General features: G+C 39.5%; 3 protein-coding genes and 2 pseudogenes across 3 annotated transcripts; 3 read left to right on the top strand and 2 right to left on the bottom strand.

Moving 5' to 3' along the window:
* Positions 1 to 290: 290 nt before the first annotated feature.
* On the bottom strand, positions 291 to 2,632 carry LOC111212955. The gene is made up of 8 exons (XM_048766039.1): positions 2,209 to 2,632; positions 1,935 to 2,131; positions 1,531 to 1,804; positions 1,349 to 1,439; positions 1,089 to 1,213; positions 903 to 984; positions 718 to 833; positions 291 to 644 (listed from the first exon to the last, which is right to left on the bottom strand). Exons 1-4 carry the CDS (start codon positions 2,390 to 2,392, stop codon positions 1,396 to 1,398), a joined length of 699 nt encoding a protein of 232 aa, XP_048621996.1. The 5' UTR covers positions 2,393 to 2,632; the 3' UTR covers positions 291 to 644; positions 718 to 833; positions 903 to 984; positions 1,089 to 1,213; positions 1,349 to 1,395.
* Positions 2,633 to 3,901: 1,269 nt separating this feature from the next.
* Positions 3,902 to 6,718, bottom strand: LOC111212954. Its single transcript, XM_022714600.2, has 11 exons — positions 6,491 to 6,718; positions 6,223 to 6,419; positions 5,818 to 6,091; positions 5,655 to 5,745; positions 5,430 to 5,554; positions 5,243 to 5,324; positions 5,059 to 5,176; positions 4,815 to 4,978; positions 4,621 to 4,735; positions 4,349 to 4,521; positions 3,902 to 4,275 (listed from the first exon to the last, which is right to left on the bottom strand). Exons 2-10 carry the CDS (start codon positions 6,253 to 6,255, stop codon positions 4,363 to 4,365), a joined length of 1,161 nt encoding a protein of 386 aa, XP_022570321.1. The 5' UTR covers positions 6,256 to 6,419; positions 6,491 to 6,718; the 3' UTR covers positions 3,902 to 4,275; positions 4,349 to 4,362.
* A 161-nt stretch (positions 6,719 to 6,879) lies between these two features.
* LOC111212949 (clathrin coat assembly protein AP180-like) lies at positions 6,880 to 9,495 on the top strand. Its single transcript, XM_022714597.2, has one exon. The coding sequence runs from the start codon at positions 7,107 to 7,109 to the stop codon at positions 8,952 to 8,954; it is 1,848 nt and encodes a 615-aa protein (XP_022570318.1). The 5' UTR covers positions 6,880 to 7,106; the 3' UTR covers positions 8,955 to 9,495.
* A 906-nt stretch (positions 9,496 to 10,401) lies between these two features.
* On the top strand, positions 10,402 to 12,170 carry LOC111212953 (annotated as a pseudogene).
* A 186-nt stretch (positions 12,171 to 12,356) lies between these two features.
* LOC106430222 lies at positions 12,357 to 16,398 on the top strand (annotated as a pseudogene).
* Positions 16,399 to 16,400: the final 2 nt, after the last annotated feature.

Here is a 16,400-nt window from a genome sequence, read left to right as displayed (position 1 = left end):
ACGTGAGATAGAGTTTACTTGTGACATAGAGTTAACTTGTAAAGAACGTAACCGGTGGTTTTTAAAATTAATTTCATAACAAAGCATGAAGCTACAATTTTACATCACCACAACGCATGAACCAAACATTTGAGCTTCATCTCATTCAAAATAGAGAAATCGATTCTTCTCACGTAAAGAACTAATGAAACTCACGGCAAGTAATTGAGCCTTTTATAACGGTTTGAACGTAACCAATTGAGAACTGTAAAGAAAACCGATCGTTTCCTGTCAGGCTAAACCGTGCTTTCTTAAAATTCTGGCATTTAATTGATTTTAAAAATAAATAACCTCTAAATTGTGAATCAACTTAAGCTCCTCAGAGATTCATTAATAATCAAAACATAGATAAATTTTGGAGGAAAATAGTGTATTAGGAACTTTTTTTAAAAAAAGATAGGAGAAACTGGTGCTCGGCTGATAGTTGCGGTTTATGCGTGTTACTCATGGCCACGCCTGAGTTACTTCAGAGCGTCTGCATTCTCATGAGGGATTGCTGAAGCACATATCTCCCCGTTCTTGGCTCCTAAATCAGACGGGCTAGAGGAGGAAGCGGTCAATCCGACGTCACCAGATTCGTTTGGAAGAATTACCTCACTGTGTTCCTGCGTTACATGAAGATGCTTTTTTTAAAACGGATGCATTGAGTCAATCTTCTGACATGTAAAATTAGACTACCTTGATCTGGCTCGCCAGGTTGTCGAGTTCCCATATCGAGAGCAGGTCATTCCTCCTGATTCCTTCCATAGTGTCAATGCAGGTATACCCTAGCTTGAGCTGCCGTAGGCCGAACCCTGCATTTAATTTGTTCGCAACATCAAATTCAGAGGAATCCTGTTGTTACATGTGTATGATATTATTACCTGGCGACAAACTCTGCTATTTCAGGAACGGCGGTGTCAAAGAAGAACCTAGTTCCTTGTGTGGGGTTTAAATACAGTTCACCTGATTTAGAAAAGCACTTATAAGCTAAGATTGCATGTAAGAGGTTTTTTGCAGTAAATACCTTTCTTATCATTCAACTCAATAAGAAGGCGCATGGTCTTTACCTCCAAACAGTTTAGGATTAACCGAGGTCAGTAACACAAGGGACTGAGATTTGTCTCCTGCTTTCAAGAGGCCCCTAAAGATTGATGCAGACTCGTCCCACAAATATACGTTGACGGTCACAGTCCTGTAGTGGAAACAGTAACAATCTGTTTATCTGGCTTCATGTTTGAAGCTAAAATTATAAGGTGACTGCATAATACACTTCCATACAGACACGTTGCACAAAGTGAGAACATTACAAAAATATGTAAACACTTACGTTTCGATTAGTAGGCGAACAACAATTCTGCTTGTGGCTGCGTTGTTCTAGAGGTCGGAGCCTTTGACGGACTGTATTTCACCCACAACATCTGCGACAGAGTATTTATTTTTAACAACATATTACAATGTTGTTTATATATTCCTTTAATACATTTACTAAATATTTAAAAGAGAACACACCTGAGAGCTCCAAGTTGGTGTTGGCAAGCACTTGAAGATGGTCAATACGCCTGACCATGAATTTGTCGGACTTGATCACAGGACCGTCAGCCAAGACTTCATCAATACGGGTTGAAGAGATGAAACGGATCACGAACTGATGTTCAGTGATCTTGTACATGTGAGGGATTCGATCAACTTCAAAACCGTCCAATCTCACAATAGAACCGGCTTTTAAAGACGACCGGTGTTGGCTGGTGAGGTTTGCGGGAATGAAACCATTGATCACCGAGTCCTGTAAGAAAATAAAAAAGTTTTTTCAGTCTAAACTTTAAAAACATGAGGAGACATGTTCATATATAAGAATAAAAATAGTATTAGTAATATTGTGAATGAATTAAAATTAAGTTTGAGACAATCAACACCTGTTCATCCAGGAGGAGAATAGTTATTCCCATAAAGTCTCCATTTTTGTTGACGTTCTGAGTATCCCAGAACCGGATGAGGCGACCAACAACGGACTGAGCGGATCTACCGAGGCGGAGACTGTTGAACGTAGAGTAGGCGACGGCTGCGTTAGCGTCTGCGGCGGTATCGACGGCGGTAGTAGGGACGGGAGCAGCTGATGAAGCCATTTTAAGTTACGATGCTTAAAGGAGGAAAAAGAGTCGAGAAGAAAATTGCAGAGCGAAATGATACCTGACTGTAGGGGATATTGATATATATAGGAAGCGGGTGAAGACGTTACAGGTAGAGGAATCGCGAACACGGCAGAGATCGAGTCATAATGATCAGTAATATGAAAATTGGGGAAGAGGAAGCGCCCTTGTAAGAAAAATCTCGTAGAAGACGGCGAAGCCCACGAAATAAAAGACGAACCCATAACAGTACATTTTATTGTTAAATTAAAAATTATTTGGACAACTATTTGAAATAATTAAAAATATGTGGGTTCCACAATTAGAGGTGTTCGATCAGGATATTGGTTCGGTTTCGATTTGGATTTTCGGTTCCTCGGTATTTCGGTTAGAAAATATAACTGGCATTCTAAATTCATATTAACTTTGGTTTGGTTCGGTTTATATACCGTATGTTCTCGGTTTATTCGCTTTTATACCAAAACAAAATAATTTAGTTTGGGATCATATTATATAAATGTTAGAGTCATTTCATTTTGGTTTATATTTTCAAACAAAAGAACAAAAAATACAAACGCTTATACCTTCAGATGAAATAATTAAATCTATAAGTCAATTCAAATATCGAAATTTGGAAAAAGAGCAAAGAAAAGCATGGAAGAAAAATTTTTCCACTCTTTCATGTTCTAGTGTTCATCAAAGTCATGGTTCTTCAAATGAAACTTTGTCCGTTTATAAATAAGGAAAAAGTTGGGAAGATTTTTTCGAGTTTTGATCGATCAATCAATGGTAAAAAAAAGCAAAAATATTAAAAGAAGAAGACTAAGAAATAAGAACCATGACAGTCTTTTAATTATATTTTAAGTATTTTTCAAATTAGGATTCTTTATTACTAATTAAAATATGATATGAGCAGTGTAATGAAAGAATAACTTATATAACAAATAGATTTTCATTTCACGATATAAAATATGAACATATTTACATGTGCCTATTTTGATCGATTTTGTTCGGATTATTCGGTTTAATTGGTTATAAACCAAATGAAATTCAAATAATATGGTTTTTATAAAATCATATCCATTCGGTTTATATGGTACATACCAAAACCACACCATATTTTCTATTTCGGTTCGGTTTTTACTGTATTGGACACGTCTACCCACATTGTATAATACGGTCCTGTTTTTTTTTCATCCGAATTTATGTTTTAAACTATTAGCTGTATCTAGTGTTCAAAGTATTATGTCTTTTTGAAAAATTCCAAACAGAGGTGCATCTAAAAAACTGATCAAGCTTACCTTTTTGTCTTGATTGCAGTTTGATTTTAAACTCCAATCCGGTGACTTTATACTTTGATTATATATTTAAGATTTTTTTTTTTTTTATGTAACCACATTGAATATATAAATCCGACTGTACTCAAGGAGTTTGAATTTGTCCATTCTACTTGAGGGCTGGTTTATTGCTGAAAGGAAAATACATATTCGATGTTTATGATGAGGAATAAAATATATATTTTCATGTAACGTATCTGTAAAGCAACAATTAGTCGTAATCTATGTTAGATCCCATGTGTAGACCTTTGTTAACAGATGGGTGTTTTTACTTAATTAGCCTATATAACTACATACTTCCAATAGATTAGTTTCAAATGTTTTAATCATGCTCAACTTCCCAACTTGCTTTTTAAAAAAACTGGCATTATACTTATTCTAATAAACACATGACTTGCACATTTGGACTCAACTCAGTAATAATAAAACATGCAGTCTCGCAAATTTGGAATCAACTTAAGCCCGTCAAAGATTCATTAATAATAAAACATAGAGAGACATACGTAGATATGAAGAAGATAGAAGAAATAAACCCAAAGTTGAGATTGAAAACATAGATAGTAGAAGTTTTTTTAAAAAAGCATATAAAAGACTGGAGACGGGCTGGTAGGTGGTCACACTGCGAGTTACTCATGGAGACGCTTGCGTTTCTTCAGAGTGTCTGCATTCTCAGGAGGGGCTGCTGAAGCACACTCCTCACCGTGCTTGACTTCCAAAACAGACGGACCAGAGGACGGAGCGGTCAATCCTACGTCGCCAGTACCGCTTGGAATAATGCCCTCACTGTGTTCCTGAGTTACATGAACGTGCTGTTTTAGAAACGGATACAATTAGTCAATCAACTGACATGTAGAATTAGAATACCTTCAGCTGAGTCGCTATGGTGCTATCTTCATATCAGTGATGGTGGAGACTGTGAATGTACGGTGATTGGGAGTGAAGTTGAAAGGTGTGATGACACGGATCTGGAACACAAATTCCTTCCCCGCAAGCTCTTCAAGACAGCTGGGCAGATACTCCTCTCCACCGTTTGAAACCTGCATCAAATTGATAACAACGCTTCAATGGTTGAGGAAAAGCACATATATAACCTAGCATGATATAAATGTAAATGTTTGTGTGAGTAAAGAAGGAACCGCATCAAGTGCCAGAACAGAAGCTTCCTGTTTTGTCAGCTTTGTCATCTCTTTGTCGAAGACAACAAAAGTTGCGCTGTCATTGCCATCATCAACAGCAAGCTCAACACGGAACCTTTGTTAGAACGATGGAATTATCAGTCAATAATTACATGGGTATATTTTAGAAAATGATAAAAATTAAATAAACTCACCTGACCACACCAGTCACATCTGAAGTAACACATCTGGTACAGTTCAGCGAAGTTCCAAGTCTCTCCAATTTTTTGTGGCAGATAGTGCATGACACAAAAGACCACCCATTCTCCGGGATGACACAAACAATACGGGCCTTGCAGAGGAAATCAGCTTCTTGGGTCTGCCAAATCGTAGTACTTTAGGAAATAGAAACTTCTTACTAACTAAACTATATTGGTGTAGACAAAGTCATAGAAAAACCTGCTCATTGGAACTGGAGATGAAGCTGTTGAGATCCCTAATCGAGACAAGCTCCTTCTTTTTTATGCCTTCGAGGGTGTTAACGCAGGAATACACTTGAGCTGATGTAGCTCCAACTCTGCATACAATATGCACCATTAATAAACAGGAAAATCATGTTATTGCATCAGTAGTATCTTGTCACCTGCTGACAAACTCTGCTATTTCAGGGAGGGTGGTGTCGAAGAAGAACCTAGTTCCTTGTGTGGAGTTTAAATACAGGTTACCTGATTAGGAAAAATCACTTGTAAGCTAAAATTGCATGTAATATGATTTTAAGCGTAAAATTATATGTAAACTCTCAGCTGACTAAGAAAGCGCATGGTCCTTACCTCCAAACATTTTAGGATTGACCGAGGTCACCAGCATCACAGACTGGGATTTGTCCCCATCTCTCAAGAGGCCCCTAAAGGCTGATGCAGCCTCATCCCACAAAGAAACGTTTACGGTCACAGTCCTGTGGTGCAAAAAACACGAATATGTTACTGGGGATCATATACTTCCATAAAAACATGCTACACAACTTGAGACCATTACAAAAAATTGAAACAACTCACGGTTCAATGAGTAAGCGGACCACAATTCGGGTAGTAGCTGCGTCATTTTGGAGATCAGACCCCTGAACGGAACGTATTTCACCAACAACGTCTGCAAGAGGAAAACTTTTTACAACATACTACAACGATGGCAATATATATATGCAATGAGAAAGAGAGGAACCTGGGAGCTCAAGGTTAGTGTTAGTAAGCACTTGAAGATGATCAATACGCCGGACCAGGAACTTGTCGGACCTGATCACAGGAGCGTCAGCCAAGACGTCAACAATACGTGTTGAAGGTATGAAGCGGATCACGAACTGATGTTCGGTGATCTTGTACATGTGAGGGACGCGAGCAACTTCAAAACCATCCAATCTCACAATGGAACCGGCTTTCAAACACGACCGGAACTGGCTGGCCCGGTTAGCGGGGATGAAATCATGAATCACCGAGTCCTGTAAGAAGAGAAAATAATTTATTCAGTCAACACTCAAAAAAGACGAAGAGACGTGTTCATATGTAAACAAAATAAATAAGATTAGCAATATTTTAAGTTTCTGGAAAATAAGTTTGAAGCAATCATCACCTGTTCATCGAGGAGGAGAATAGTTATTCCCATAAACTCCCCATTCTTGTGGATGTTCCGAGAATCCCAGAACCGGATGAGGCGAGCAACAAAGGTCTGAGCGGATCTACCAAGGCGGAGAGTGTTGAACGTAGAGTAGGCGCCGGCGAGGTTAGAGACAGCGGCGTTACGGGCGGCGGCGTTAGCAACGGGAGCACCTGAGGAAGTCATTTCCGAATCGTAAGCGAAGAGAAATAGATGAGATGAAAGTTGTAGAGAGAGAAGATACCTCATCGCAGACGATCTCGATATATAGGAACGGCAAGAATACGTTACAGGAAGAGGAATCGCGAGAACATCAGGTTCATAATGATGGAGTAATAACAAAAGGGGAAGAGGAAGAGCCCTGCGATTGGAAGATCTAGAGGAAGACGGGCGATTGAAAGATCCAGACGAAGACGGTAACCCTAGCGACACCCGACGACCACATCCAGCGTCTCATGCAAGTGAAGGCCCAGCAAAGCCCACGTTTAAAAATGAAGCCCATAACAGAAGTTTTTTTTAAAAAACGTGATGACGTGTCACCCTGGGAGTGATGGAAGTGGCGTATTATAATGTAGATTTAAAAAAACTTTGACGAAAAGAAAAAAAGAACTCATTGTTCGTTAATATCGTTATAAACGACGCGCTCCAAACGCGCGTGAGTGAATAACAGAAGTCGCTGGTATCTAGTCAACGTATATCTTAAAAGGATCCAGAGAGTCTCCCGCCATTTTATCCTCTCCTCCACTCTTTTATATTTAGAAGACAACAAAAAAAAAAATCAAAACTTTTTCCTTAGAGAGAGAGAAAACACAGAGGAGGAAGAAGACGACGATTGGGTGAAAATTCAAAACGCGACGACAATGCCGAGCAAGCTGAAAAAGGCGATAGGAGCGGTTAAAGACCAGACGAGCATCAGCCTCGCCAAAGTCACCAACGGAGCCAACAGAGGCCGCGGCGGCGACCTCACCACCCTCGAAGTAGCCATCCTCAAAGCCACGAGCCACGACGAAGACGTCCCGATCGACGACCGTCTCGTCTCCGACATCCTCTCAATCATATCCTCCAAAAAATCCCACGCCGCCGCCTGCGCCGCGGCGATCGGACGCCGCATCGGGCGGACGCGGAGCTGGATCGTCGCGCTAAAATCCCTGGTCCTCGTCCTCAGGATCTTCCAAGATGGAGACCCTTACTTCCCTCGCGAAGTCCTCCACGGCATGAAACGCGGCGCGAAAATCCTCAACCTCTCCACCTTCCGCGACGATTCGAACTCGCGACCTTGGGACTACACAGCCTTCGTCCGCACGTACGCGCTGTACCTCGACGAGAGACTCGACTGCTTCTTAACCGGGAAGTTACAGAGACGTTACACTACTAATAACAAGAACCAAACCGGAATCAGATCCCGATTTAATCCGAGAATTAGAAATAAAACCGACGAACCGGCGGTTAGAGATATGAAACCGGCGACGCTCCTCGACAAAATCACGTACTGGCAGAGACTGCTAGACAGAGCCATCGCGACGCGTCCGACGGGAGACGCGAAGGCCAACAGGCTCGTGAAGACGTCTCTCTACGCGGTTGCGCAGGAGAGCTTCGATCTCTACAGAGACATCTCCGACGGTTTGGCTCTCCTCCTCGACAGCTTCTTCCACCTTCCGTACAAATCTTGCATCCACGCGTTTCAAGCCTCCGTCAGGGCTTCGAAGCAGTTCGAGGAGCTTATTGGCTTCTACGAGCTATGCAAAGCGAGCGGCGTGGGGAGGACGTCGGAGTATCCGAGCGTTCAGAAGATCTCGATAGAGCTGCTGGAGACGCTGCAGGAGTTTTTGAAGGACCAGTCTTCGTTTCCGGGGAACAACGCGGGGATGTATCCGTCGCCGAATAGTCTTCTTCTTCCTCCTCCTCCTTCGACGGTTTCGAACTCGTTGTCGGAGAGGTGTTGTTCGGATTACGGGTCGTTTCGGAGTGCTTCTTTGGAGGATGCGGGGACTAGTAGTCCTTCCATGTCGTGTCGTTCAGAGCCTTACGGAGGAGGAGGAGGAAGAGAGGATCCTAATGGGAATAGCTTCGATACGGTTTCGACTAAGTCTCTTCCTAATACTCCCTCCAGTGTCACATTAAAGATGTTGGATGACAAGGAGAGGAAGAAGAAGAAGCAAGAGGAAGCTTCTGATCCTTGGGAGGCTTTGATGTTGAGAGATGAACCGAGGAAGAACATTGAAACGATTCCTGAAGAGCCTTCAACCTCTGAGAATCAGAGAGACTCAGGGAACTGGTTGCTTGCGCTGGAAGAAACAGTTACTACGCAAGTAGAGGATGCGAACTCAATGGCGATCGTACCGTTCGGATTGGATGATCCGGTGCCGTTTCAAGCCACCATGGACCAACACAATCCATTCATGGTGGAACCAGCTGCGCCGTTAGCTAAAGTCGGTACAAGTGGAGAACTGATGAGTACCGCGTTCAATGCCTTGGCTCTCACGGAGTTTCAGGGAAACGTTCCTGATGATTTTGTGCCCTCGTCTGCCCCAACTTTTAAGGCCACAGGGAGTTTGCCCGACAAGTGTGAGCCATTTGCAACGTTTGAGAGTTTTGGGTTCGGAGAGAGTGTTTCAGAAAATGGAGGGGTACATGAGCGATCTGTGTTGCAAGAACAGCAGTTATGGTTGCAGAATCAAAACAAGATCATATCTAAGCATTTGAATTGATATGATCTTTAATTTGACTAGTCAGAGATTGAAATGTTTTTTTTTTCTTTTCTTTTGGTACATTGTATACTGAACTCTAATTGATTTTGTCACAACTAGGAGAAAAGTGAATTATATAACAATTGTATCACACCATCGCCAAGCCGCTCTGGTTCAAAGGCTTTGTCTAACGACAAACCTGATGTGAGGAAGGAAATGACAGAGACTGAGAAACCAGAGAGTGATTCTAAACAATTGAATAGCTCCCAAAGGAAGGAGATTTCTGAGAATTCGTCATCACCATGATCATAATTCATGATCACAGCCTCCAGAATCATCACCAATATGGCTGAATCTCCCCACCCTCAGGCTTCCAAAGATCTCAATGATCCCTTTCTCTGCAATTTTTGTTAACGTTTGTGGATGAGGAGTGGAGGTGGAAGTGTTTCTCACTTTTGTTTTAGATTTTTTTTTGACTGTGGATGAATTGAAAACAATATAGGACTAAACCAGTGGTGCCTCTCAATCTTCTCTTTTGGTTTTTGAATCTCTTAATAAACTTTACATGGGATAATCGCCACAGCTATTATTAATTGACAAGAAACCTAAGGTGTCAAAATGAACTATAACTCATGAGCTGTAGTTCAACTGACTCGGCTTAGCTCAACTATTTTTTAGGCGTATTTAAAAAATAAGTTTAATGATAAACTTAAATGATATTACGAATTATATGAACGATCTTTAATGAACATGAACCAACCGATGAGTTTGGTCATATTTATATATAAAATTATATATATATATACATACATATATATGTTGGATAATTTCTATTTTTCTTATGTTAAAAAAATAATTTCTGGATTAATCATATTTATCTTCTAAAATTAAAATGCAAAACCAATTTTTAAACATATATAGTAAATGAAATAAATTATATCACTCATCATATCATATAAAAATATTTATTTAATATTTAATATTAATGTTTTGTTTTTTTTAATATTTAATTTTTGAATAATAATATATAAATTATTTTAATATTTTATTTTATTTTATTTTATAATTACCTTACAATTATTACTTTTATACCAGATATCGAGTTAATTTATTTAACTCATGATCTAGATGATCTAAGTTTGAGTTTACATATTGAAGCTCATATAAAAAATGAGCAGAGCTGAGTTAGTTCACAAAAGATTCAAGCTCACTATAAGCTGAGCTCTCTTAAGCGAACTAGTTCATTTTGACACCCCTACAAAAAAAAAACCATAAATACCCAAAATTTAATATAGCACATCTATTTTTTTAATCTAATTTAAATTAATCTAATTTTGAATAAGGATGGTTAAGCAAATAGAATATACCATTGGATTTTAGTCTTATGGTTATTAACTTCTTTTTTTTGGTCAAACCTTATGGTTATTAATTTTGAACCGAACATTCCAGGTATAGAAATGAAAAGGGTTGTTTTTTTTAGACTTGGTCGGAGAAAAAAAATCTGCGTAAAGCTTCGTCCTTTTTGCGTGTGGGGGAAATCGCCTGGGTGGGTTCTCTTGTTGTCTCCCAGACGATTTTGCGTTGGCAAAATCCAGAGTTATCTCAATCAACACCGCCGAGTCAACTCGCTCCGAGTTTCTCCATAAGGAGCCATGAATCGGCTGAGAGGCCGAGGGGCATGGATTCTAGGTTCGGCAGCTATGCCTCATCTTAAGAAGAGAGCCCAGAACTCATTGGTCGCTCTCCAAGACTCCTATCTCTCCACCAAGGTGATCCATCCTCCCCCCTCGTTCTCTCTCTGTAAAGGTTCATTTTTTTTGTATTGATCGATGAGTTTCGATTCAATTCATATCGAATTTTGAAGAATTGGGTTTAGGGCATCATGATAATTATCATCTTGTTAATGGGCTTTCGTTATCATTTTCATAGGATCTGCTCGAGAGGCAGAGGGTCGTGTTTACAGTTGCGACTTCTGTTGCATCTGTTGCTACGGCTTGGATCGGTAAGTTTCTAGTTTATACTTTGCATCTCTCCCTTGTTAGATGTTGAAGTTGCTGGATTATATAGCTTTATTTGAGACTTTCATTTCGCTCTAATATTATGTTTGATACTATAGATTTTAATGCCAGAGGTTTGGAGATGATGTTTATACACTTCTATGATAATGATAAATGATCTTCCCATAAACAAAGTTCATTACTTTGAGCTTTGTTTTTGTTGTCGTACTAAGTGTTGCAAGAGTATCTTAATTGATGTATATGTTTCTGTTTTCACGGAGGTGACCTTTGTAACTGACCCATTGGATGATGAATATGATTGTGCAGGTTATTCATTACGCCACTACAATGAAACTAGGATCGATCAGAGGCTGGAATCGATTGAGAATGCGGTTAGTCTCTATGATCAACTAGGATACTATCAACATCTTATTTTTTATGATCACTGTATATTTGCCTCTTATCTGGCTTGTTAGTTGTTATTTGGAAACTATGAGTGATATATCTATGTATTACATTGATGCATTGGGTTCAGCTGCTTGTATATTTGGATTCCTATAGCTTCTCTTCTGTGGAAACTCTTGTAAATAGACTTATTCGTTTGTCAATTGAAACTTTTGATATCTTCTCACGGCAGATGAAACACACCCATGAATTGGAACGAGGAGAACTCAAGGAGCTTGTTGATCCAGTGGGTTCCCGGTTCACTTCAACAATTGCCACCGCCGGAACCACTTTGATCCTCGGGTTTGTTGTTTACACTTCTTAGGCTCACAACAAGTTCTGTGCTTATTAATAGTCTTACCGTCTGTTTTTTTCTTTCTTCCAGGTATGGGTTGGGATGGCGTGGAGGGATATGGTATGCAAACAGGAAGTTCAAAAGAGAACAAATGAGATTGGCTGGGCAGTTAAAACCGAGAGAATGGAAGTTATTGTTAGGGAGGATAAAACCCCGAGCTTGGCCTACCTCAAGGTTACTCAGACGACCATTCCCAAGGCAGAACAAGACAACATCAACAGAAAAATGCTTTGAAGACACCACCACCTGAGGGTGCAGCTTGAAAGAATAACAATTCAAAGCTAATCGAAACAAAAGAACGATTGTTTTTTTTAACTCTCTCTCTGTAGATTCTCGACTTAAATCTAAAAGTCTACACATCGGTTTTGTCATGAAGCCAAAGGCTGTTTGTTCCTTGTAATTGATTAAGTTCAAATACTGTATGCATCTCTTTTTCTTCTTCTTGTTACTCTGTGATAACCCTGATACAATACTAATTTTGAAGTTTAACAACTGTAACACATGTTTAAAATGATGAGTTTGATTGTTGAATTTTGTTATTTAATATAAGATCCTTATTGGGCTAGAAAGGCCCAATAGAAGATTTAGTTATAGCCCAAAGCTAGTCTAACCCGATATTATCCAATCGGGTGAACCCAACCTCAATGAAATACCCGACCCGATCTTGATTGATTCAAGCTGCTTGTTTTCTGGATCCTCGAGGTGAACCGAATCGGTGCTTGTTCGCCACCATCTTTGGAGCTAATCATCTCACTCGAGACGGTACTATACACTCTTTGGAGCTAATCTTCTTTATAGTGCTTCGTTGTTTGTTTCATAGTAAAATTCATACTTCTTTGTGGTCGAATATAGTGAAATCGGAGAAGAGAAGATGGGCATTGTACCGAAGGAAACGATTGAGGTTACAGCACAGAGTATTGGGATTACCAATTTGTCACCTGAGGCTGCGCTTATGCTTGCTCCTGATGTTGAGTATCGTGTTCGTGAGATCATGCAGGTAGGTTACCTTTTTTTTTTTTCTAGTCATGTCTTTGTTGTTCTTGATTTGTGTGAAGGAATCAGGTCCTCATATTTTTGAATTTCTTTGCAGGAGGCTATCAAATGCATGCGTCACTCAAAGAGAACGACTTTAACAGCTTCGGATGTAGATGGTGCTCTCAACTTAAGGAACCTTGAGGTACTAACTAGACACCAGTTGCTCATTCCCACCATCTAGAGTTTTGTGTAGTGCATTATCAGTAGAATGTTTGATAGCTTCCTTTGGATGATATGAATATTTTTTTTTTGGTGGAGTTGTCTAGTAGTGAGAAAGATCTATAGCGATTAATTAAACGTTGCTTCCAAATATACATCTATAGCAGTTAACTGGTTCAGTGGCATATCTATCTGAGAGTGATTATATTTATTGCAGCCGTCATATGGCTTTGCCTCAGGAGGACCGTTTCGATTTAGAAAGGCTATTGGGCATCAGGATTTGTTCTATACTGATGACAGAGAGGTGGATTTCAAAGATGTAAGATCTTGGGAAAGCTGGGATATATATTTTTTATTCAGTTTCCATAATATTATTCTAATATTTTCAAGAAATGTCATGATTCTAGGTGATTGAAGCCCCACTACCAAAAGCTCCCCTTAATACTGAAGTTGTCTGCCACTGGCTGGCTATTGAAGGAGTGCAGCCAGCTATCCCAGAAAATGCTCCTTTAGAAGGTTTGCCTCTCAATTTTATGTCCTGGGTTGGCGTTGTAAAGTCATTAACTAAAGTGATTGACATGAAACAAATATTAGTAATGTACAGTGACGTTTAAGTGGTGAATTAAGTTCTTTCTGCCCTTGTTTATCCCCATCGTGAATATATTTCCACTTGTTTGTTGTGTTTGTAGTCATCAGAGCACCTACAGAACACAAAATCTATGAACAAAAGGATGGACCTCTTATTGACGTTAGGCTACCAGTGAAGCATGTGCTATCTAGGGAACTTCAGGTGTATGATTCAGGCTATATACCACAGGGTCGTATCTTACATGCATAAGACTTATGTGTTGTTTTCTCTCTTTACAGTTATACTTCCAAAAGATTGCTGAACTTACAATGAGCAAGTCAAGTCCTGCTCTGTTTAAAAAAGCATTAGTGAGCTTGGCTTCAGACTCAGGACTTCATCCTCTAGTTCCATATTTTACAAATTTCATTGCTGATGAGGTAACATACCGCACCACCGAGGATCACGCAATTACTTGATGCACATTATAATAATTATCTTCTCCACTGGTGCAGGTATCACGTGGTTTAAATGACTTCCTACTCCTGTTTAATCTAATGCACGTTGTTAGAAGTCTTCTACAAAACCCACATATACACATAGAACCATATGTAAGTTGCTTTCTGGATTATCGTTTACCACTTTCTTAAGAATTATTATAGAATCATGTAGCTACATCTTCGTTAGGTTTTTGTCGTGGGTTTCTTCAAATAGCATTTTAGACATGCTATGTACTATGCATATATATGGTTAGTGGGAGTGTTGGTCTGACTTCGATAACGCTGTGCAAGTTCAACTAACTTCTCTGGATGACTATAAATTTCTCCTTGGATCTGTATTGAGATAATTTCATATTCACTTGGGATCATTTTTATGTAAATCCAGCCTTGGGATAATGTTCAGTCTAAGTTGGTTTTAAGGCGTTGATTCATAACCATGAAGCTAAGTGAACTTTTCCTTTTGGTGGCAGCTGCACCAGTTGATGCCATCTATTGTAACATGCCTTGTATCGAGAAAGCTTGGAAATAGATTTGCCGATAACCATTGGGAGCTTCGAGATTTTACAGCGAATCTGGTTGGACTGATATGTAAAAGGTTCGTTACTCTTTCTTCGTTTTTGGATAATTGTGAGGATCATCGAACTGAAAAATCAAATGGGAAGATCTGAATTAAAGACCAATAAGTAATAACTTCCTAAAGTTTTCTTCACTATTTAGAATGGTTTTGGTCATTGTCTCTAAAATCTTTATTACTCATCTCACCTTAATTTTGTTCTAAAATCTTAAAAATTGTGATTTGAATAAACTGTTCCAGGTTTGGAAACGCATACATTACCCTTCAGTCTCGTCTTACTAAAACTTTAGTCAATGCACTTTTGGACCCAAAGAAAGCTTTGACTCAGCACTATGGTGCAATTCAAGGATTATCAGCATTGGGGCATAATGTTGTAAGTACTTCCTTTATTCTTCTTATGCTACTTTCAGATGTTATTTCTTGGTTTATTAGCGCTGTGATGTCTCATTTAACTTTAACTACTATCACTTTACTATTTTCAAGGTTTTGATTAGTTCTATGAGTTTCCCCTAAAAACAATGTTACTCCTTCATGAACAATAGTGTCACCGGTGCTAGAAAAAGAAACAGAGTCTCAGTACTACTCCGCTGTTAGCTGAATGTCATTTTATTGTGTAGGTACGCCTTCTTATTCTGTCAAATCTCGAACCGTATCTGACTCTTCTCGAACCAGAACAGGATGCTGAGAAGCAAAAGAACCAAATGAAAAGCTACGAAGCTTGGCGTGTGTACGGGGCCTTGCTGGTTAGTCCTAGTCATCGTCTAAAAAGTGCTTAGAAAATCTCAGTAATTTCATATATGGGCAATCCTTATAGAGACTTGTAATTTTTTTTCCGCAGCGTGCTGCAGGCTTGTGTATACATGATCGGCTTAAAATCTTCCCAAATATACCATACCATCCCCTTCACCAAGTTTCCTCCATAAGGGAAAGGGAAAAATAATCAGTGCCGAGCCACGTAAGTTTCGTCAACCAATTTACTTTCTCTGCATGATATGGTTGTTGGTGCGTCAGACACATGCTTATAGAAGACTATAATTGTTGGCTCAATATACGTTCCTATATGACTCGGTGATAAACAATTGTTTCAACTACCAACGTTTTATTCTTCTCTTAATGAATATGTCAGGTAAACGGAAGCTGAGTGCTGATTCTTCAGAAAACCAGTCACCCCATAAAAGACTGATGATAACTACAGATGGGTTACGACCGCAAGATCACACCGGTCCAGCTCCAATGCATGTAGATAAACCGATGGGAAATTACAATCCGCCACAAAACTCTGTTCAACCATCCTCATCAGAACAAGCTTCTGATGGTAATGAATCTGAAAGCAGAAACGGAAAGGAGAAGGAAAGGGGCAAAGGCCGGTCCATTACCATGAAAGCAATCCTTGGTCAGATTTGGAAAGATGACCTTGATTCTGGACGGCTCTTGGTGAAACTGCACCAACTATATGGTGATAGGATTCTTCCTTTTATCCCTTCTACAGAGATGTCAGTATTCCTCTAACCATTAAGAGGTACGTCTGCAGTGAGAGCTCATGGTTCTGCGCTTGGAAAGATTAAACTTTCCTCGGGTCAACTCTTAGTGGATCTTCCTGGCCTTGAGGGACATCGAGCATCTCGTGTCTTTAGGAGAAGTCTACACGTAGTGGTTTGAGTTGTATTGAACCGAGTAAAGGTTGAGGGCTTCCTTGAATTCTGAATCTTCCAATGTATATATTTAGAAGATTTTAGTGATTGATTACTTGGTGAATTTATTTGTAGTAATGTAGATTGCAGATATTTCCTTAATGTATTTGCTTGTTGCTCGTTATATTGATACATCCTTGTTATTCT

This window comes from Brassica napus, chromosome C8 (assembly GCF_020379485.1).
Source record: "Brassica napus cultivar Da-Ae chromosome C8, Da-Ae, whole genome shotgun sequence".
In the NCBI taxonomy this organism is placed as follows: Eukaryota; Viridiplantae; Streptophyta; class Magnoliopsida; order Brassicales; family Brassicaceae; genus Brassica; species Brassica napus.
The sequence above is the reverse complement of the archived record's forward strand: the minus strand, read 5'-3'. Positions and strand labels throughout refer to the sequence as shown.

Coding starts and splice junctions, on each gene's coding strand:
- LOC111212955 (XM_048766039.1), bottom strand. CDS start 2,392: ATGGGTTCGTCTTTTATTTCGTGGGCTTCGCCGTCTTCTACGAGATTT. Junction 2,132..2,208: donor TCAATATCCCCTACAGTCAG/GTATCATTTCGC, acceptor TGGCTTCATCAG/CTGCTCCCGTCCCTACTACC. Junction 1,805..1,934: donor TTCTCCTCCTGGATGAACAG/GTGTTGATTGTC, acceptor ATTTTCTTACAG/GACTCGGTGATCAATGGTTT.
- LOC111212954 (XM_022714600.2), bottom strand. CDS start 6,255: ATGGGAATAACTATTCTCCTCCTCGATGAACAG. Junction 6,092..6,222: donor TTCTCCTCCTCGATGAACAG/GTGATGATTGCT, acceptor CTCTTCTTACAG/GACTCGGTGATTCATGATTT. Junction 5,325..5,429: donor CAATCCTAAAATGTTTGGAG/GTAAGGACCATG, acceptor TTTCCTAATCAG/GTAACCTGTATTTAAACTCC.
- LOC111212949 (XM_022714597.2), top strand. CDS start 7,107: ATGCCGAGCAAGCTGAAAAAGGCGATAGGAGCGGTTAAAGACCAGACG.